The sequence below is a fragment of the Gobius niger genome (assembly GCF_951799975.1).
Source record: "Gobius niger genome assembly, chromosome: 8".
Taxonomy (NCBI): Eukaryota; Metazoa; Chordata; class Actinopteri; order Gobiiformes; family Gobiidae; genus Gobius; species Gobius niger.
In genome coordinates this window covers 37,080,515-37,102,348 of record NC_136859.1, presented here as the reverse complement: position 1 = coordinate 37,102,348, position 21,834 = coordinate 37,080,515, and the positions used below count along the sequence as shown (strand labels likewise).

The 21,834-nt window shown below is 43.6% G+C and overlaps 1 protein-coding gene across 1 annotated transcript in view; it reads left to right on the top strand.

Moving 5' to 3' along the window:
• The window catches only part of thsd7ab (thrombospondin, type I, domain containing 7Ab), a 357,113-nt gene that overhangs the window by 238,305 nt on the left and 96,974 nt on the right, over positions 1-21,834 (top strand). The window contains exons 13-15 of the mRNA XM_079562212.1: positions 2,137-2,240; positions 10,384-10,578; positions 16,612-16,896. Coding sequence (XP_079418338.1) covers positions 2,137-2,240; positions 10,384-10,578; positions 16,612-16,896 — 584 coding nt within the window. The remainder of the gene's footprint in view (positions 1-2,136; positions 2,241-10,383; positions 10,579-16,611; positions 16,897-21,834) is intronic.

The window sequence follows — 21,834 nt, the reverse complement described above, 5'->3', positions numbered from 1 at the left end:
ACACTACATGACCAATATTTATTGAACATGGGCCAGAGATAAAACCAAAGATAAATGAATGGAGAAATGAGCTGACCCTGACTGAGATACGAGACTGAGAAGTAGTGATGCGCGGGTCGACCCGAAACCCGTGGTCAGATCTGCTTTATTGGGCGGGGTCAGAGTGACCTTTTATTGTAGACAGCCTAAGCCACACCTGTGCAATACTCATGGGTCTGATCAGCACCATGATGCCTCAGCTGTGAGGGGGAAGGAGGAGTGCTCACTAACACAGGTTTAGACAGATTCATAGACAATATGATAATATTAATAATAATGCATTGGTTTTATGTCTTTCCTGGACACTCAAAGACGTAGTAGACAAAGTATATTATTATATTTGAGAGAAATGGGTCTATTGTGTGAAAAATGAGAGTAAAAACAAAAGTATTGCATTGAAAAAGTGGTTAAGTGTAAATACAGTGCCTCTCGAAAGTATTCATACACCTTGAACTTTTGCACATTTTGTCATGTTTACAACCCTAAACATAAAGATTTTATTTAGATTTTTTTACTGAACGTTCACACACAAGTAACAGACAACTGTGAAGTGAAAGCAAAATGATACATGATTCTGTTATTTTTCCAAAAATAGAAAAGTGAAAAGTGGGGCGTGCATAAGTATTCATACAGCACTTTCTGAGTGCATTAAATTGCCTTTAAAACATTCCTCATGACTCCAGAATGTTCACTCCTTGGCCTAACCATTAAATAGAGGCCACCTGTGTGTGATCTACTCTCAGTATAATTACAGCTGTTCTTTTAGGCCCTCAGAGCTGTGGTCGGAGTGTATTGGTCACTAAACAGCATAATGAAGGTCAAGGAGCACCAGAGAGGTCAGGGATAAAGCTGTGGAGAAGTTGAAAGCAGCATTAAGTTACACAAAGATTTCCCAAGATTTGAACATCTCCCGGGGCAACTGTTCAATCCATCATTAGGAAATGGAAAGAGTAAAGCACCACTGCCAACTTACCAAGACATGGTCGCCCATCTAAAATATTAGATCAAACAAGGAGGACACGGGTAAGATATACAACCAAGTGCCCCAAGATAACTCTGGAGGAGCTGTGAAGTCCTGCCGCTGAGCTGGGGGAATCTGCACATGGGACAACTATAAGTCGTATCTACACAAATCTGGCCTTCATGGACGAGTGGAAGAAGAAAGCCATTATTGAAAGGAGGCCATAAGAAATCCTGTTTGAAGTTTGCTAGAAGTCATATGGAGGACACAGCTCCATGTGGAAGAAGGAGCTTTGGTCAGATGAGACAAAAATTGAACTTTTTGGCCCAAATGCAAAACGTTATGTATGGAGCAAACCTAACACTGCTCATGGTCCTGAGTGCACCATCCCCAGTGTCAAATATACGGGGGGAGCATCATGCTGTGGGGCCGCTTTTCCTCAGCGGGAACTGGGGAGACTGTGAGAATAGTTGGGAACATGGATGGAGCCAAATATGGGGAAATTTTGGAGGAAAACCTGCTGGAGTCACAAGAGAACTGAGGCTGGGACGGAGATTTACCTTCAGCAGGACAATGACCCTAAACACAAAGATAAATCTACAATGGAATGGTTCAATAAAAACATATTAATGTGTTAGAATGGCCCAGTCAAAGTCCTGACCTAAAACCTATTGAAAATCTGTGGAATAATCTGAAAACTGCTGTTCACAAACGCTCTCCTTCTAATGTGACAGAGCTTGGGTTGTTTTGTAAAGAGGAATGGGCTAAAATGTCAGTCTCTACATGTGCAAATCTTGTAGAGTCTAACCCCAAAAGAGTTTCTGCTGTTATTACAGCAAAAGGAGGTTCCACAAAGTATTCTTGCATGCTGTATGAATACTTATGCACGCCCCACGTTTCGGTTTTCAATTTTTTTTCTAAATAACAGAATCATGTATCATTTCACTTTCACTTCACAGTTGTCTGTTACTTGTGTGTGAACGTTCAGTAAAGAAATCTAAATAAAATCTTGATGTTTAGGGTTGTAAACATGACAAAATGTGCAAAAGTTCAAGGTGTTTGAATACTTTCGAGAGGCACTGTATGTCGTTTTCAGTGCTGTGGCAGATTGTATGTTAATGACCTCCTCTCCACAGGTGGAAGACTCACAAATGGAGGAAGTGCCAGCTGGTGCCGTGGTTACTCAGACAAGACGTCCCAAATGCTCAGGAGGGCTGTGGACCAGGCCTACAGACCAGAGGTAAACACCCTCCCGCTCAGTATTCAGTGCGAGTATCCCGGTTATGAGCCAGACTCTTTTGGAGATATAGTGTTCATATGTAACTGAGAATTGAGAAACTCAAACCCTCTGTTGATGATCAAATAAAGGACCTGGGCTTCTTGTATTGAGGCGACATGTGAGCCGGCACATTGAAATGAGCACAACATGGTGAAAACATGAAAAGCATAATGTTCTTTTGAACCAACTTTTATGATTTGATGATGCTATAATCCAAATATGGTCATTTCTTTTGTGGGAGACAGACTGTCGAAATGTTCACGTGCATGTACAGATGACACAAACTTCAGAGCCGGGTTTCTCCAAATCATGTTTTCATTCCACTCTTGCAACAACATCTCCACTTAACAGATTGAGGCCGCTCTGTTTTGGGGATTTAGCTGTAGAGTGCCAACAAACCAGAACATTGTTCATGATATTTGTAGCACCACAGCGTATTCTGTGTTATAGCTGTGGACACAGGCTATGGCTCGTTTGAAAGCTAAGGCTCTAAGCTCTCCGTAGGTGAAAACAGTTTAATTCTATGTGCCTCGGTTCCTGAGAAATCTAAGCTAAACAGAGGCTAAGAGCAGAGGAACAGACTTGCCTTAAGTGGAAAGATGCATGAGGCAAAAATATCTGAGGCACTCTGACAAGGATAAAAGTCCTAACCTGTTTCACCCACAAACTGGTCTTCTTCAGAGCAATGAGATAAAAATAGCAACACAGGTGTTATAAATACCTTATAACACGTGGTCAATCACGTGTGCTGACCACATGAAAAAGAGAGCAAAAAAGCATAATATACATATATACACACACATACATTACACACAGGAGAAGCAAATCAGGCGTATAAGTATGACCGAGAACACCCACATGACATGTGGACCAAGTCACAGTATGTAAAAGTAGGCGTGACCGTGACACACACACAAGACACAGGAACAACTAACACCACGCCCCCTCAAACTAACACCACGCCCCCTCAGACTAACACCACGCCCCCTCAGACTAACACCACGTTTTTCCGTTTTTGGCACTCAATGTGTTTAGTAGATCCTACAGACTCCACACTTTACAGGCTTGGACTTAACAGTATTTTGAAGTTTTTCTCTGAGGGATTTTTAATGTTTTTCCAAAAGTGGTAATAATACCCATAATCCTACCGTTGATGTCAGTTGAAAGGTCTTTTTAACATTGGAGTCTCCGTCAGTTTTTAATAATATGCCCCAACTTCCTAATCGCACCCAATCACATCCTTCCAGCACTGGTAGAAAAACAGCCCACAATTATACAGTAAGATCATTTTGTATAATTCATATTCATAGCTCCCAGTGTGCCTTTCCACGCGAGCACTTTCCACCCCGGGCCCTGCAATTTTAATTATATCCTAGCTGTTAGAGTTTGGAAAAGATAGTGCCCCATGCCTGGATCCTTCCACCAGAACTCTCTTCCCCACTGACTTTGCTCTGGAGAAAGATTTCAAATGGTCTCCAATCATAACCGCAGGAGCCAAAGACAAGAAGATGGTTAGGCATGAAGAAATGGTAATGTTTTGTGTGTTTATCTCGCTCGGTGACAGAGAGAACCTGCTGAACTAAGATAATGGGTCAGTGTGGGGCAAAATGATGCAAGACGTTATTTCATAGCATTCAATAGAAATGAAGGCGAGACACGGCAGGTGAAAACATAGATTTTTCACACAGTGGTCAATGTGGAGAGTTTAATCTTCATGTCAGAGTATAAAAAAGACTAAACTTACCCTGCACAAGGCTTCTTTTATCACTTTGTGTTGCGAGCCAGAGATATCTAGGAAGTAACTATAACATTGCCTCGCAAAGTCGGCTTTCCATCGCATTCATTCACAAATATTGACATATGTGACCCATCACGGAAATGGAGGACACAAGTCGGTTTTGGGGCATTTTGAGTGAGACATAGATTACGAAAGCGTAGTCTCCAAGCCAAAGGCGTAGTTTGCAATTAGACAAGGCAGGGCCAACAGATTTGACAGAAACGACCAAGATAATACAGCCACCGCAGCAGCAGTGACAAGGTGCAATGACAATTGGCCGTCGCATACCCCCTTGAGCCCAGCCCTTCCCTTTGGTTTGCAAACAGGTCACATATAAATAAATGTCTCTTGCATAAATCCACTTCCCATAGAGCCGACCTCTACAGCAACTAGCAACACAATGACAACTAGCAACATTATCCCAACACACACACATGTGACCAGAGGGAAAGAAGAACTCACACACGGTCATTAGTGCCATGGACAATGACTACGTTATATTATCTGTAACCTGCACACACAGCTTATGACCCAAAACAACACACTGAACACACCACGCTAGCTTACACACCAACTAGCTTACAGCACAACAATGGCCTCATCAAAAAGCAAACAGACACGATGGCACAAAACAAACTTTCACTCACCTGTCTGAAGTGACCTTTGCGGGCCTTCTGCTCAGTTATTTTCAGTGTAGAGTTATGCAAATCCACGCTACATCCTTCTGTCTTAAAACACTCTGAAGGCGAGGAGTTGACTCGGGAAACGTAATGGTCAGCAGGGGGCGCTGTGCATGCTAACAGCCAGGGCATCATCAGTCGCACTGGAAAAGTTAGCCTGGAAAAGTTCACTGGTTTCACGCTGAAAAACAAACTTCTGTAGTAGTATTCCAGCGTTAGCATTCAGCTATTCTGAGCGCTAGTAACAGCAGCCGGCCTAATCATGAAGCCCAACACACAATGACACGCCCTCATGGCATACTCCGACGAAACAAGACTTCACGCTTTTCAGTAAACCAATACTGTTATCTAAAACATGGTGAGGCTTCTACGTGATCTCAACTACAAAGAATCTGCAAAAAAACACAAAATCTTCTTTCTCGACTTGTGTAAAACTGAGTCAGCCGACTTGTGTCCCTGGAATCCACGACGGGGCACAAATCTTCTATTCACGTGTGTCCTGAAGGTTCCCCGGGATGATCCTATAATCCAAATATGGTGTTTTTCGCCCACTACGAAAGAGCGGAGACATGTTCTGACGCACACGTTAGCAAAGGACGCTTTTGTCAAAATGAGGTTTTTGCTCCACTCATACGACGAGTGAGCCACTTGAGTCGCAGACTTGGACTTACAATATTTTGAAGGTTTTTTCAGAGGAATTTTTAATATCTAATTCCTCGCCTGATTTATTGAGCTTTGAACACACGCTAGATAAGGCAAAATTTGACCTTTTTTTTTCTTTTCTTTTTTTTTACAGATATCTTCACAACTTTGTGACTAATATACCAACAAAGTAATGCAAAACATTTCAATCTGGGTCTATCCATTATTTAGATTTTGTCGCTGAAACTATCTGCAAGTTTGGCCTTTTTTTGTTGGCAGAAAATGACTGAATACTCCCCCCCTGATATTTCTGTCAGTAACTTACAACAAAAGTATTTATTTCCCTCTTCCCAGCAGCGCCTCGCCTTAAAGAGCATTCATTTGGACTCTGTATATGAGCCCTTTATTTAGAAAAATGTTTCCCTTTAGATTAGAATAACTATGCACTACACTGACCTTGCTAATTATTGTTTTTATTGCAGACTATTCCTCAATGCTTTCCCACAGTCTTTGAAATGTCATCAAGACTCCGTGGCTATATTTCTACACAGTAGTGTATATATATATATATATATTTTTTTTTTTTTTTTTTTTTTTACAGCGGCTGGTCGTGGCGAGCAGCTTTATGAAAATCCAATTTGAAAAGGCCACGCCGTCTGATCATTTCATTACGGCTCCTATAGACACACATTACCACAGCCTATATTTGCCTTTCTTCTTCAGTGGCCCACAATAATAGTCGTATCAATCAATTTATGCATGAAACTGTTTCGAGCTCTTCTTTGGCGTCACTGAACCTGAAACTCCGTCAGAAACTCAAAAGCGTGCGGCTAAAGCGCGGGCCTGTTCGCCGAAACAAAACAGAAGCGGCCGTTTGTCCGTTGACATGAATGGTCGGAGATCATCTGAGAACTTTATTTATCGAATGTGAAAAGGAAGCCATGGAAGTGACCTGCTGCTTCAGATCATCCATAGAGAAGATGGTTTTTAAAGTGAGCTGAACCCACTGTGATTATCAGTATCATTTGCTTGTACACATTTTTCGCTGGCTGCTTTATAGTGTCATTACAGACTCGCATATTGAGGTCGAATGGTGGATTCAAGATACAAACACGAATAATTCTGAAGTAAACATACACACAATGTAAAATGTATCAGTCAATCAAAAACCAAAGCACTTCACAAAAAGATAAAACAATTTAAAACCACAGAATTACTATATCCTAGACATAAATCGGTGAGTCCTCGATGTTAAAAGCCAGTTTGAAGAGATGAGACTTAAAAAAGGACAGGTCCGTGAGCACACACAGACTGAGGGGCAGCTGCTCCAATCCCCCCACTGTTTGTACCAACACCCGGGCGCGTCCCAGGAACTGTGCCCCATCTTCCACTAGTATTTGAAAAAATCAGTTACTACACAGACGTAAAGGCGTGTTCAGGCCGTCCACAGACACAGTGCAGTGTTGACTATGGGTACCATTTCGATACCAGTACTTTAACAATGCTTTTTCCGATACCTATGTTAAAATATTTGTCATCTAGAACCAGAAAACAGAACAATAATGTGTGGAAGATCTGCAAATTTACAACATAACATAGCATAATATACAATATCATGTAAAAAAAACGGGAAAAATTGGGGCGTAAAAAAAAAGATTGTGTGAAAAAAATGAGGAAAATGGGTTGTTGCATGTTGGTGCAAATGAACACTGACATATTTTACTGGCAAACATTTTCCCTCCGCTCAGTTCAGTCAACAGGCGCTGTGAAGCAGCCGGCATTACAGACAGTGCCACACTCAAAGTAAAACCGAAATATAAAAGAGGAAGCCGACATGTGAGCCCTGAGCACTGACCGTAAGTCTCACGTGTTGAATGGTGTGGTTGATCTTTACGAAGATCTTTTGTTATAAAACAAGAGATTTCCACACATTTATTTAGGCCTGGAACCTTAATGCAGCGCTGTGTCACTCTAAGGTGTTATTGTCGAATTATGTAACTTGCAGTGAAAAGGAGCGGCTCTGGTGATGGCATTTTGGCCCCGGGCCGCACTTTGGGCACCCTGAAGGAGACCAGATCAGCAGCACAGCACTGTATTTATATTTTCTTTCACAGTTCCTTTGTCTTACGTCTTCTTTGATAACCTGATTCAATTTAAAGGAAAGCAAATATATATATTCTTCTGCTTTTCTTTTTATATTTTCTGAAATCTATATTGAGTTAAACCGTCTGCATGACTCCACTTATGTATAACCCTCGATAATCCCACCATTCGATGATGATGATGATGATGATGATGGCATTAATCATCAGTGCAAACATTCTAGTCAGAAAATGTCATATGTGTTCAGACATTGTTCACGTGGCTCTTCAGCACAGAACCTCTGGCCCCAAGGTGATTATATATGAGAAATATTATTATACAAGTAAGAGATCAAATACCTGTTAAAGTACTCTGAAATGCGTGAAAGTCTGTCAGTATTTCTTAAGTTTCCTGGCCAAACATCCCAATATGTCGTATATATATTGTAAAACAATGGCATTTGCAGGAAATGGTTCTTTACTTTGAGCTACAATGATGAGGGTCAGCCCTTGGTGTTTTGGCATTGATGATAATCGTCCCTCCTCGAAGCAAACCTGCCCACCCCTGCAGTGTACACCTTTGTGGTGCAGATGGAAAAAGGCTTCTATAATGATGCGTTTAGAATCCTGTTGAAAAAGCCATGTACACAAGTGCCAGTCTATTGTTTTCTCAGGCTCGTGTTTGAACTTTTGATGCTCTCATGAGAAATCTGATATATATCTGATATATGAATCACAGAACTCTCTTGTTTGCACACTGGTGAATCCTACTATCAGTGCCATACATTACCAGTCAGCTCTGTGGAAGCACTGTACAGCTGTCTTTTATAATACTCCTTATATCCATGTTGATGATGATGATGATGATGGGTCGGTCCACTCCCCAACAGTCCACTCCCACAGTGCACCAGGGGACTGTGCAAACAAACACGTGGCCACCAGGGGCAGCACAGTAGAGGCTCCGGGAGGGCGTCGCGGTGGAAGTGTTATGAAACCTGACAGCTGTGGAAGTATGAGGGTGGCTGGGCGCACCCTTCGAGATCGGGGGAGGAGCTCAGTTACCCGGGAGGAGCTCGGAGTAGAGTCACTGGAGCCAGCTGAGGTGGCTCGGGCATCTGTTTCGGATGCCTCCTGGTTGCCTCCCTTAGGAGGTTCTCTGGGCATGTCCTATTGGGAGGCGGCCTCATGGAATGCCCAGGACATGCTGGAGGGACTATGTCTCCGAGCTACTTAAATACTTTATACTTTAAAGAGACCCATTTAGATCTCTTATAAACCGCGCTTTTGCGCAGTGACTCATACAGAGCTAAGCGTGTATCATTAGAGGCAGAAGCGATGGCAGGCGGAGCACAGGAGGGCACGGCAATAACAAACCCATGTGGGGGAAGCCGTATCAGACGCAGCTAAAGTTTTGCCGGGAGGCATCACTGGCATACAGACGAGAGCCGCAGTGCCACAAGTTTGACTGACAGAGGTGGGATGTCTGCGATGTCCTCTCACCCCTTAGTCATATCCTACTTCAGGACAAAACAATGTTGGCCAAATTGGAATGAGATTGAATTTGTTATGTGTTATTAGTGTCCCCATTAGTTGTCACCAGGGTAGTAACTAGTAGAATTGTGTTGAGGATTTGCTCAAGTTTTGCTCTTAACTGACATTCACTGACAAGGAGCACAGCAGAAGGTGCCATGAAATAGTTATGAAGAGTGAGTAATGGACGATGGCTGGGTGAGACAGCGGGCTGGGGTTCTGTCTCAGGCGTGCACCCAGCTGTTCGGGAGCCGCCCCTCGGAGCAGAGGAATCAGCACTGGCATATCGGGAGGGAGGGGTCAACAGCTGAGTCAAACTCTGAGCTTGGCTGGTATAAATAGGGCATCTGGGTACTTAGAGGCGAGGTGTGTGTTGTGGAATACAGAGCAGCTTGCACTGGTTTACAACCAATTGTTTTTTTGGCTAATTTAGTGAATTTTTTTGGTTTTGCTCAACCCACTGGACAAGTTTTGCTTAAGGGTATTGTCTTTATACCAGGCTCCACCCTAACGTGCTCCCATCTGAAATACTTAAGTTAGTTAAGCCACCTCTCAAAAGGCAGCACTGAGAAATAATACACCATAATAAGTCCAGTGTGTAGTCCGTCACTCATTAGCGTCCGTGTGAAACAAGCGGAACTTTGCTTCCGCTGTATTTAAACTTGTGCTACTAAATAAATGGACCAAAATTGTACCATAACGGTTTACAAGTGACCAGACCGAACGTCCTGAACCGAAACGCTTCAATCTGTTTACGGTCACTCCCCTAATGCAGACAGTCCACAGTGACCTCATCTTCACAAACTGCTGCTGGAAAGAGAACTTTACTCAACGACAAGAAAAGAGTTCTATAGCAGAGCTTTTTGGATAGGTTTATACACATACAAATGTCTAAACAAACTAATTCAAATTCACATCCTAACTTCATGCTGTGTCTTGTTGTAACACAACAACAAAAACACAACTTTATTTGAATTAAGTTTAGTCAACCTTTGAAAGCCCCCAGACCCTCCTTTGGGAACCAAAAATATGTTTTATATTAAATATTTAAATATTTAAAAAAATGTTTTATATTGAGCCCAAAATGGAATTGTGTATATGTCATTTATTGAACAATAAGTTTGTAATTATCATGACAGCTCGAGTTTTAATGTCAAAGTAAAAAAAATAGACCATTCTATTTATTTTATGGCACTTTGTGGACTTGGGATTATATTGATTATATATCCACCATGTTTCCCGTGCGTCCCATGGTCATTTCCTTCGAGGAAGACGGCAGCCGCCAAAGTCCATGGGGCCCGTTTTCTCTAAATAAGGTTTTCATTCCACTCTACATTGAAACCATTCCTCTGTAGCTATAACACCCGTCTCTGTGTCTCTCTGTCCCTCCCCAGCGGTGTCCTGCCGGCAGCTGGACGGCGCCCAGGCAGACGTGGGGGAGTGTCTGCGGTGGGCCCGAGCCATGCCCCCCTCCACACAGCGCTGCCTGCTGCCCTGCCAGGACGACTGCCAGCTCAGCCCCTGGTCCAAGTTCTCCCCCTGCACGGCCGACTGCGTGGGGGTGCGCACCAGAAAGAGGGCTTTGATAGGTGAGTGTGTGCGGAGGAAACGGCCCGCACAAGCGGAGCTTTTACCCCTGGATGTGTGAGTGTGTTTTGGCCAGACTGAGTTGGCTCCAGCGGGACAGAAGAACTAAGGAGTGTGGTGCCTACTAAATGGAAGATGGAGACTGCAAAGAATTTTGAAAGTTATTCTTTCTTCAGCGGCGTTTTTTCCAGCTGTGATCATTTTCGAGCCTACCATCGGTGCCTGACTTCAGCACAAACTATACTTCTCCTCTCACCTCTCTTTACCCTCTCTATACTGCCAACATTTTCCTCTCACTGTGGACTCCAAAAGTGGTGGCAATAAGGAGATGGTGGGTGTGACGTCAGTAGAAGACTTTGAGCCATAGGATTAATGTGTCAGGTTTGAGGACTTAATCCCAGACCAAGTTATGACATTATCACATTCTAGAACCACCTATTTAATCTCTTAAAGCTCGTGTAAAGCAGTGTGGAAACTGGCTACAGCGCTTGTGCTTCACAGCAAGAAGGTCCCAGGCTCAATCCCACCTGGACGGGGCCTTTCTGTGTGGAGCTTGCATGTGTCTGGGTAGGTTTCCTCTGGTTTTCCCTACCACCAAAAACATGCACAATAGATGAATCGTCCAGCCTGGTGATACTGGCCATCAGCCTGGCCCCACATCTGGAGATGGGGGCTCCCGGTGACCCATCTCCAGATGTGGTCTCCAGATGTGTCTTTAGCTGACCCTCTAGGGTTCTTTTTTACCTCATTAAGTATTCTGTGCTCTTGGAGTCAAACTGTCTAACTGTGGTTTTATGAACATCAAGATTTTTGGAGATGCGTCTGTAACCTTTTCCAGATTTTTCAGACAATGCTTCTCAACAAGAGACAATTCTTAACTAGTGTGTGTGTTTTCAGTGGCGAGTGCAGGTTCATGCCACACCTCAGTGATAGGACGTCAGGTTGGCTCACACCTGACTCTAAATGTCTGCACACATTTGTCTAATGATGGACGACTCATGTCTGAATGGCGCAATGTCCCAGGAAATCAAATCATTTGATTTCAAGCCCAATTTTGGACGCACAGGAGAAGCATGAGTGATTTTAACGTCGCAAAAATGACACATAGAAAACAGCAGCGAATGACAGAGTGGAACACAGACAGAAAACACACTGTCATAACAGCAGCACAACAGCCCCACAGTACATCACCAAAAGTTCACATGAGCCACCTTTGTCCAGATATATTTCAACCACAGACAGAGTTTAGCGGCACTACTTTATTATTACATCCACTGAAATACGTCCCGCTTTTTCGTTTCACCACCTTATATTTCCATTTGACAGAACGATAAACAAGTTCATGACTCGAACCTGCGGCGCTGAAGTGTGTTGTACCCACAGTGATCACATGACACTGTTGACCAATCCAGACACACGTCGCTCACAAGGGGCTACAGATGAAAATTAGCTTGTAGCTCTCTCTGGTCTGTGCAACACATTTGTTGTGCAATGTCCCTGTCAAACAAATAAATAAACAAACAAACAAACAAACAAACAGAAGCCTATTTACTAATCTGGGGTCAGTTTTTCTCCTCCAAGAGAGAAATCATAATACATTAGTATAGTATGTTTTTTCACAGGTAGCATTTCCATTGCAAATAGAGCGTAGTTGTTGTGGGCGGTGCTCCCATGGGCGTGCACGCTGGAATACACATTACTGAAGGAACAACAGAGAGTTTTGTGAGTCGCGATTAGAACAATGTGGACAAATACAGCCTTTTGGTGGGGTTTGTGGAATTATTCAAAGGCGCCAAGGCAAAAATTAGTGGAAACAAGCAGCTGATGATGAACTATGAAGAGGTGCTATAGGTGCTAACGATATGCTCACAGCAGCTAAACTTGTGCTAGCAGCGGCTAAATGCTATCATCGTCAGAATCACTGTTTTAACAGCGGTATGTGAAATATGAAATCCTGTATGACCTGAATGTTTCAGTGAGGGCCAATCAGAGGCCAGCAGTCTGTTCACGTCACGTTAGTATCACGTCTGTGCACTGGCTGTCCCTGTTTGACCCTGGTCTGACCGGGTAGGAATCGCCAGTGGAAAAGCAGGTATAAATTCCAGAATATGGAGCTGAGTCGGGGTCAACACCAGCTTCATCTGCAACAGCTCCGCGGCCAGTTTGAAGATTTCCCCGACTAAAGAACAAAGCGCGGTTTAAACACTTCCCGAGGTGCTCAGAGGTGAGACGTTTTCCCACAGAGTTATAAATCATTGCACTTGCAGCGGGATAGAGAGGGGAAGAGCATTTGTAGCTGTCGGACTTTCTGCTGAAACCTGCAGCGGGAGCAGAGCTGCACCGCTGAGCCATGCTCTCTGGACAAGGAGACTGCACTTACACCACAACGCTTCTAATCTAATACAGCATCAGGCTCTTTAACTGTGCGGGCGAGCAGCTCTTATCGCTCTGTCATAATAAGACAGTGTGCAGCTAAAGGGGAGCTCTAAAAACTTTCAAAACAAAAAGTGCCACCCCTTTCATTTGTCTTTGTAAAGCCTTGTTTGCCAGGTGGTGGGTGCTGAGGCAGAGCTGTATCTACTTACTGGCCGGTCCCTGCACAAATAAAGAAAATGACTTTTAGTTTTACCATGTCTTTTAGAAGGTACCTATGGTGTTTCATGGATCTATTGAGCAATGAAGCATGCATTGGGAGACATTTACCCCTGACATTGTTGATTTACATAATGTAAATAATATAATAGACTGAACATCGAGGTGTCCTTATAACTGTCTTGGGGGTGGACCAATTTTTAATGTGTTAAAAGACCAATAAAGATCCAAAGAATAAGATCCATGAGTATGATCTAATCCATTATTCAATACTAAAAGTAGTGTCGAAGCTAGATATTCATTTGAGCAGGTAGGCTATCGCTATTTTCTGTCTGCTCCTCTGGCTGAATGTTTAACACAGAGCAGCCTCTCCCCCCAGAGACAGTCAGCACTCTGCTTAAACCTAAACTCGTGCTAAATACTTTTACTAAAACCTCGAATAATGTTCTAAAACTAAATGCATCCTTGTCAAGATGCAGGATTTGATTTCTGGTGCTGGAGTGTGGCTACGTTAGCTTAGCGGCCCATTCATTCCTCTGGCTTAGCTTACCCTAGCCGCTTCTATTCATTTACATGCATCAGTTAGCATTGGATATTAGACTGTTTTTTTTTTTTTTTATCCAATTATACAATGGAAATATTATTTTTTTACTCAAACTTGGCTGTAAATACTGTTTAAAGTGACGTTAGCCCGCAGTTAGCTTTGCCCGTTAGCATGTTAGCTTCTTCTACGTGATTCCATTAGTGTGTATTGCTTTCTCTGGACCAGTGGCAGTCAAGTTGCAAACATGGTTTTCTGGCCAGAGACACCGGGGGAGATGAAAGACCCTCCGAACATCCCATAAACCCTTGTATTACCCCCACAGGGACTACGGAGAGGATTTATTAAGGTAAACACGTTACTTAGTACTGCTTTAAACATTGTTTGGTTTAATTATATGCGCTGTTCTGCTCCTGAACGCAACAGCAGTGACTGTTCTTGAACATGACACAGTGTTTTAACATGACGGTCATGCAGCCTGTAAACAAATGCCTTGTGCAGTTTTAACATTTGACTCTGAATGTTGCAGGTGAAAAGGCAAAACACTTTAGCAAAACAAATTAGATCTTTTATTACAATGATTTTTCAAGAACACGCTAAAACCAAATAAACTAATACAGTGTTGAGTGTTCTGTAACGCAGGTAATGGAAAAAGAGACAAAGGTTTGCTACAGTAACTATAGTATATATTTAAGAGGGGATTTATTCATTATTTTCTGTGTCAAAATTGAGTTTGAAATTTTAATTTATAATAATTTATAATTTGAGTCACCCTCGAAATGAAGAACTCAGTGTTTTCAGCATGTTTGGAAGTGCTTCACCTCAGATTTGTGTTTATGTCACATGATGGTCAGAGGCCGGAGCTGGAGTCTTTTTTTTACTCCCTGTTCCTGACGTTGCCTTCCCCGTCCTAATCATCCACTAGACCTGTTCTGCACTCCAATTTAGTTCATCACGGCTCTTGCATTTAGAAGCATGCCTTTAATACGGATGATTCCCACTGCTGCCTGCAGAGGGAGCTCCACCCAAATGACAACATGCAAATCAACACAGTCCTCAATGATTTATTCTTTTTTTTTACAGTACAGTTATGGAAAGTAAACATATCAGTGAACAACAACAATGTGCTTGTCGCGTGTATTTACCCAGTCCGTGCACGGCGCCCGGGTTACTTGATGTTTCACTTTCCTTTGTGTTGGAACAATCAGCCCTGATGAGGCTGATTGTAATGACTGTAGCATTTCCTGTGGAGCGCACACTTCCCCTCAGCAGGACACCGAGAGAACGATCCGTCATCTCGTCTCCGCTCTCACCTCTGCTCTGGACGGCTCACTTTGTTCTGGGAAGTTTGACTATCATGTTATATTGTGACTTTCCAAGCGGATGCTAAATCAACTTCTGTTCCCATGTTTTAAAGGTGAGACGCTGCAGGTGAAGGGGGGAAAAACGAATAGATATCAATGTGAAACTTTTGCTGTACTTTACTGATATAAATATGAGTTTTTTGGGCTTCAAAACTCAATAAATCAGGCTGGGAATTATTTTATTTTTTCCTCCACATTGACTACTGTGTGATTATGTTAACTTTGGTCTCTTGTTAAAACCACATCTGCTGTACTACTTCACTTCATTCACTGCAGTTTTGAGCCTTGCTTTTTGAAGTTTCGGCTGCTGGAGTCTTTGATTTTACTCGATTGTTTTGCTTAATACGCTTAACACGCTATATATAAAAACGCTGCCTCTGTGAACGGGCCTGGATAAAGAGGAAGAAAATGGATGGATGGACAATAAGATGCAAACTAACACAGTCTTGTGATACAGCACACAAAGTATCCCTCCATCCATTTATTCCACTTTATTCGGAGGTAGGCAGCAGTCTGAGCAGATAAACTGAAAGCACCTGTCCGACACCACACCAAGTGCAATAGCAAAGTCTGTAAACAAAATACAGTTTGTTAAGACTTGAAACACATGGCTCACTGTGATATATTAAAGGTCTTATATCATGCAAATCAACTTGTTTGCGCACCTTTGGAGGAACGAAAGCGTCAGAGGAGGAAAGGCGTGAAGCTTGGAGGATAAAATAACATGTGTATGAGGGGAGAACATCCCGTGCCAAGATTTGTTTTTCTTTTAGTTTCTTCTCAAACTATAGTGCAGACGAGTTCTGGCTTTAAACATATGTTTTTCGCCTGTTCAATGATGCACCAGAATAAGAAATGAAAATGCAATGGGCGGCGCCCACGCGGTGAGAGGCGGAGTTTCAGAGGAACTGGGTTGAAGGAAAATAAGTCATATTTCTTACAACATTAGTATTTAATTTTGCCAAATGAGAAATATTCACCAGATGTGCCTGGAGTTGACTTTGGATGGTCTGAGATGGGCGCTTTAAAGCTTCTACTTATGCTCTGTGTCCACTCCAAATAAAAGCAACAAAAAGGGAACACAAGAGTATGATTATTAGAGGATCTAGTGTCTGCAGAGCCTCCACAGCCTCTATTTAAACAGCTGTGAGTGTTAGCTCTCTGATACAATATAGTATCAGATGGGTTTTGGTTCATGTACTCGCCTACATCGATACCTGAATGATCCAGTATGGGTATCAGAACAAGTTTCTTTTAAACATGAAGGAGCAGCAGCTGAGAGCTCCCCCCGGGTGACTGACCTCCTCTGGGTGCACACAGCCCCCGAGAGGGAACTTCATTTCAACCGCTTGTAGACCCAGATCTCATGAGGTCATCGTAGGCTCGTAGATCGTCTTGTAATCCGAGAGCTTTGCCCTTCAACTCCTCCTTTAGCCCAACAGTCCGATACACATGAAGTGGAGAACATTTAAGTCTGCAGTCCAACACCACCGTCATGAAACGCCTCGTCACTGTTCTTTGTTGTCATTTCTCTCCAGGTCGAAGCAAGAAGAAGGACAAATGCAAGAACACGCAGATGTACCCTCTGAGCGAGACCCAGTACTGCCCCTGCGACAAGTACAACGCCCAGCCCGTGGGGAACTGGTCCGACTGCATCCTGGCCGAGGGCGGGCGACCGGACGGGGCGACGGCGGCAGTGGCGGGGACAGGAGGCCGAGCTCCACCGGAGGTCAGGGAGTGTGGACAGGGATACCGCTACCAGGCCATGGTGTGCTACGACCAGGACAACCGGCTGGTGGAGACGTCCCGCTGCAACAGTCACGGTGAGGTCAAAACTTATTTAGAATCGTGACCATGAACAGGACTTCTGCGTTAAAAAGATGTCTTCTGGACATTAACATGGCATAAAAATCTTTACATTTGATTTACAGCACTATTCACATATAAACTCTTGACTCAAATCGGGAGAAACTTTAAACCTACTCTATGTGATCTGTTTTGCTTGTCCGGCGTCTTTGCATTACAATCAAGCGCCGCTACATGTGCACCACCATGTGCGCCACCATGTACGCCACCATGTGCACCACCATGTGCGCCACCATGTGCGCCACCATGTGCACCACCATGTGCACCACCATGTGCGCCACCATGTGCACCACCATGTACACCACCATGTGCACCACCATGTGCGCCACCATGTGCACCACACTCGCTAACAGCAGAAGGAGACCGATGCCGCACCTCCCTCACCTCACAGCACATCCCAACACACGCCTCACCCCCACATGCCCCCGCACCATGTAAACACAAACACAGGAACAAGGGATCTGGTAAAAAAATTCAAAAAGACATCACTTAAAGCTGGGGTACCCGCCTTTTTCATATTTGCCATCACAGAGTGATGCAAAAAACAGATGTTGCATTGTCTTCGCCCAATTTTTTATAGAGTGATGGATGATAGAAGTAGAATCTAAATTCATGCAATTTATTTTGGGGGTGGTCCCTCCTGCTTCACTTTGCCACAGCTCAAAGCTTTACACGGGCATGAAACATGCATAGAACTCATTTGCTTGAACAATTTGGGTGTGTTTGAGGGATTGGGACAGCTAGAAATGAGTTTGAAAACTAAACATGACATTTTTTGAACAGGAAAAATCAGGTACCCCAGCTTTAAGGCAGATTTAAGGACTGATAACAGATATTATTTTATTAAAAGGGCAGTACCCAACTTTCCGTGAGCAATACTGGTCATTTCACACTGTTTTATCGATGTGTTTATTGCTGCTTACTCGCTTGAAAAAGAGATTTCTCGGCTCTTTGGTCCCATTATAGGGGCATTCTTCTCACTCCTTTATGAATCTAAAATGCTAACCAAAAGTTAGTTAAGCTAAACAAATGTTTTCAACTAAATTCACTGCCCTACTGTATGATACAACTGATTTAAAACATGTTTGCAACAGACTATCCATCTTGTCAAGTTTTTTACAACATTATGCTGACAGCCCCGTGACTGTCTCCATCATTCTTCCATTCTTTCCTCAATCTGCATTTTCTTTTCTGTTTCCCCTCGCTTAGCCCCAGATATATTCAGCTCATGTCTCGTGTGCGCCGACTAAAGCATTGTGCCTATACATAAGGAAACGGCTGTATTCCCCGGAGAGTGGAGCAGTGTGTTTACAAAAACAGATTCTATTAAATTTTTAAAATGTCATTTTCCAAAGCACTGAGTTCTGCAAATGAAACTCCGCTCGGCGCTGGAGGAGCGGCTGCTTCCCCCTGTGAGGGCTGCAGTCAACTGACAATGGGATCTGGGCTGGGGGCTTTCATTTTACATTTCAGGACAAACATGGGCATCATTAAGGCTTGTAAGAGGCACTGATACAGACACAGTTTGAGACGCAAAACAGGGCCAATGGTTTTCTGTTTTACAGCAAATTTACATTTTCTATACTGAGATATGTTCTTACCTGAGCTTAGACGAGTTGAAACGGACCTGTCTGGTCGTTGTGTGTGCGCTCAGTCACGTAAAAAGACCAAAGATGTTGTTAGCATTTGGCCTCTCCCAGTATATTCCTATAGCTCCAAATGGGGGTTCAGTTGGAAGCAACTGCGCTCTTCCACGAGCACAAAGACCAGACAGGTACGTATCAACTCGTCTAAGCTCAGGTAAGAACATATCACAGGATGGAAGAACTGTGGCCTGTTCCTTTAAACCATGTTGTTCTTTCATTTCTTCTTCCGGTCGGTACTTCCTGGTTATTTTTCCATCACAGGAAAACCACGAGCCTGACCATCATCCAACATCATCTGTTCACTGCGACGCCATGGAGTTTCTAACCCAAACGGTTTATACGCTAAGTCTTTCCCATTGTTGCCTGTGGGAGGAGCTACAGGTGAACGCCTCAGCCGTCCCTCTGTCTTTATGGTTTATTTGGTCGGGACAGTGCAAGTTAATGAACAAGCCACACCGGATTGTAGCGTTAGGCTAATTTCCATCCGTCGTCCCCCATGCGCACTCTCTAACACACTCTCATTCATCCTGGCCTATTGTACATGTTTTTAGTGGTAGGGGAAACCGGAGTACCCGGAGGAAACCTACGCAGACACGGGGAGAACATGCAAACTCCACACAGAAAGGCCCCGTCCTTGGTGGGAATCGAACCCGGACCTTCTAGCTGTGAAGCACAAGCACTAACCGCTGTGCTACCGTGCCGCCTCTTATCGGTCTTATCCTTATATTCCATTATTACAAATGATGAAACGTAAAGTATCAATCCTCTGGCACCAACAGAATGTATTCAAGCCTGTCCACTTTAAGTGTCTATGACATCATCATCAATGCATTTATTCAAAGTCTTACCCGGTGTAGAAGGAGAGTGAGTGCATCAAAAGGGTCAGTGGTTTCCAATGGAGTTGATTTATCTTTGATTACAGCACTTATTCACGTTGGCATTGTGTCATTAAGCTTCTGCAGCGTCAAAAGATCCAGTGTTACCTTTATTTTTCACCAAGATCTTGTGTCGATGATGGGAGAGTGTGACCACTGTGCAAAGCCTTCTCCATCACACCCCAAAGAGTCTCAATGGGGTTAAAGTGCCAATCTATCCAATGCTCCCTGAACCGCTCTTTCACGATGTGGGCCCCCCATTTTGACCATTTCAATTAGCACCAATGCTAATCACAGTTTATAGGGTGCCTCATCTGTTGTTCTGCAGTTGTTTTTTTGGAGGTCGTGACCTGAAAAGTTTGCAGACCCCTGGGTAGGTGGACGTAACAAAAAGAAGTCAGATGCTCTTCAAGGATCAAAACGCTTGGCAAAAAACAGAGAGGAGGCAATTAAAAGTGAGTAAAGCACTAACATGTGTGGACCGTCCTCAGGTCTTCGTCAGGACAGTCAGCGTTGGTTCATATGCAGCCCTTTCTATATCGCATCCTGTCTTCAACACTCCAAAGGTGCGTCCTGACATCCCTCGAAGACCTGGAGTGATGACCTGCCTCAAAATGACAACGCCAAACGCACCGACTCGGACATTTCTCTTCCACGTCATCGAATCCCGCTCAAAAAGCTCATGTTAAATATTCATCTGACGCCTGTGTATGTGTTTTCAAGTCTTCACGGCTTCCCTCACTCTCCCTGTCACCGCACGCCCGTCTGTGCCACGCACTTTTATCTTAGCTCCAGAATACTTGAAGCGGAAGATCCCTGTGTGAAATGGCTGTGAAATAGCAGGCGGCAGAGGCTCGATTGATGGAGCTCTGTAGCATAAAGAGTTTGGGAGGTTCGGATGCGGGCTAATCGTGCGTGGGTGCGGCGGGGACGGGATATTTCGGAATGGAAGAGTGCGCGAAAAACAAATGTAGCCTCAGATGTGTCGGGCAGAACAGCGTCAGAGGCTTGGCAGGAGACATGGAAAGACTTTGATCGTCTGATCTACAGGCGCCGCTGAAGCACTAATGTGTCTGGAATGGGTTGTGTAGATTATGTAACAATGCAGATGAGCAACGGTTGGTTTTGGAAGGAACGACGATGGGAACAATGCAGGAAGACTTTTCGTGTTTCGTGTTTTGCCTGAGGACATAACGACATCATGTTGGATCGCAGAACTTTGGTTATGATTTGTTTCAGCCAGTCCCCATTTCTGTTGGGTGTGATAGGCTGACGGATTTACCAGTCAAGAAGATCTGGATCATGTCAAAACAAACTGGCAACGATATGAAGAGATAGCTCTTCCTCATGGGCGTCCTAAGGGTTGTTTCTCCCCCCACCCCCCACCCCCAAAAAATGCAGTTTTGTTGCTTGAGTCCATGATGACCTCGTGGATATGTCAATCATAAACCAAGCTCCCACAAACTTATTTAGTCAATAATTTTTGACCACAGGCCATAGAGTGATCGAGCAGATACAGGCCAGTGCAGAAAGAGCTGATGATACTGATTCTCCACATATACAATAAAGGTTAGTAAGTAAGTAAGTGAAGTGCTTTTCACAGATACAAATCACAAAGTGAATAAAAAAAATCCTTTAACCAATAGTTTTCACAGGGTCAAGCTCATCAGGAGACCCTGGTCTGAAGACCGAAGGGTGTGCCCTGAGGAGGAGGAGGATATACTGAGGCGCCTGACCATGCCACCGTAGTCAGGACTAGGATTTTAAAATCAATGTGACTTTTTACAGGAAGCCAATTGGAGATGTGAAAGGATGTGCTGGGTGTGACCAGTCAAAAGTGTGGCAGCTGCATTTTGTAGAATCTGAAGTCTGTTTAGAGTCGACTTGAAGTGAAAAGAGAATTACATTAATCAATACAAAACTAAATGAAAGGGGGAACAATTCAAGACGACATTCAATTGACGACATTTTCCTGACTTCTCAGGTGATAAAAAACAGTTTTTGGTCAGCTGACGAGAGTCACCCTCCAAAGACAAGGATTGATCAAACACAACCCCAAGGTTTTAACAGACGGGCCCAGACCAAGGACGTTTTTGATCGTCGGATCTTTTAATCAGGAGCAATGATCCGTGTTGTGTTCGAATTTATCTGAAGGTAATTCGAAGACTACTAGTTTTTGATCCAAGATACACACTACAAGTTTACATGTAAAAAGGTCATCAACACAAAAATCCCAGTACAGATTGCTGATTGAGCCTTTTTCTACAGTGGAAAAGTCCTGTGTGACTGCCACCTTCAACCTTCAAGACCTGGATTGTCCATACGTTTTTATCTTGGTCTGAACTGCTTATTGTTCTCCGTTCTGCCTTCTCTC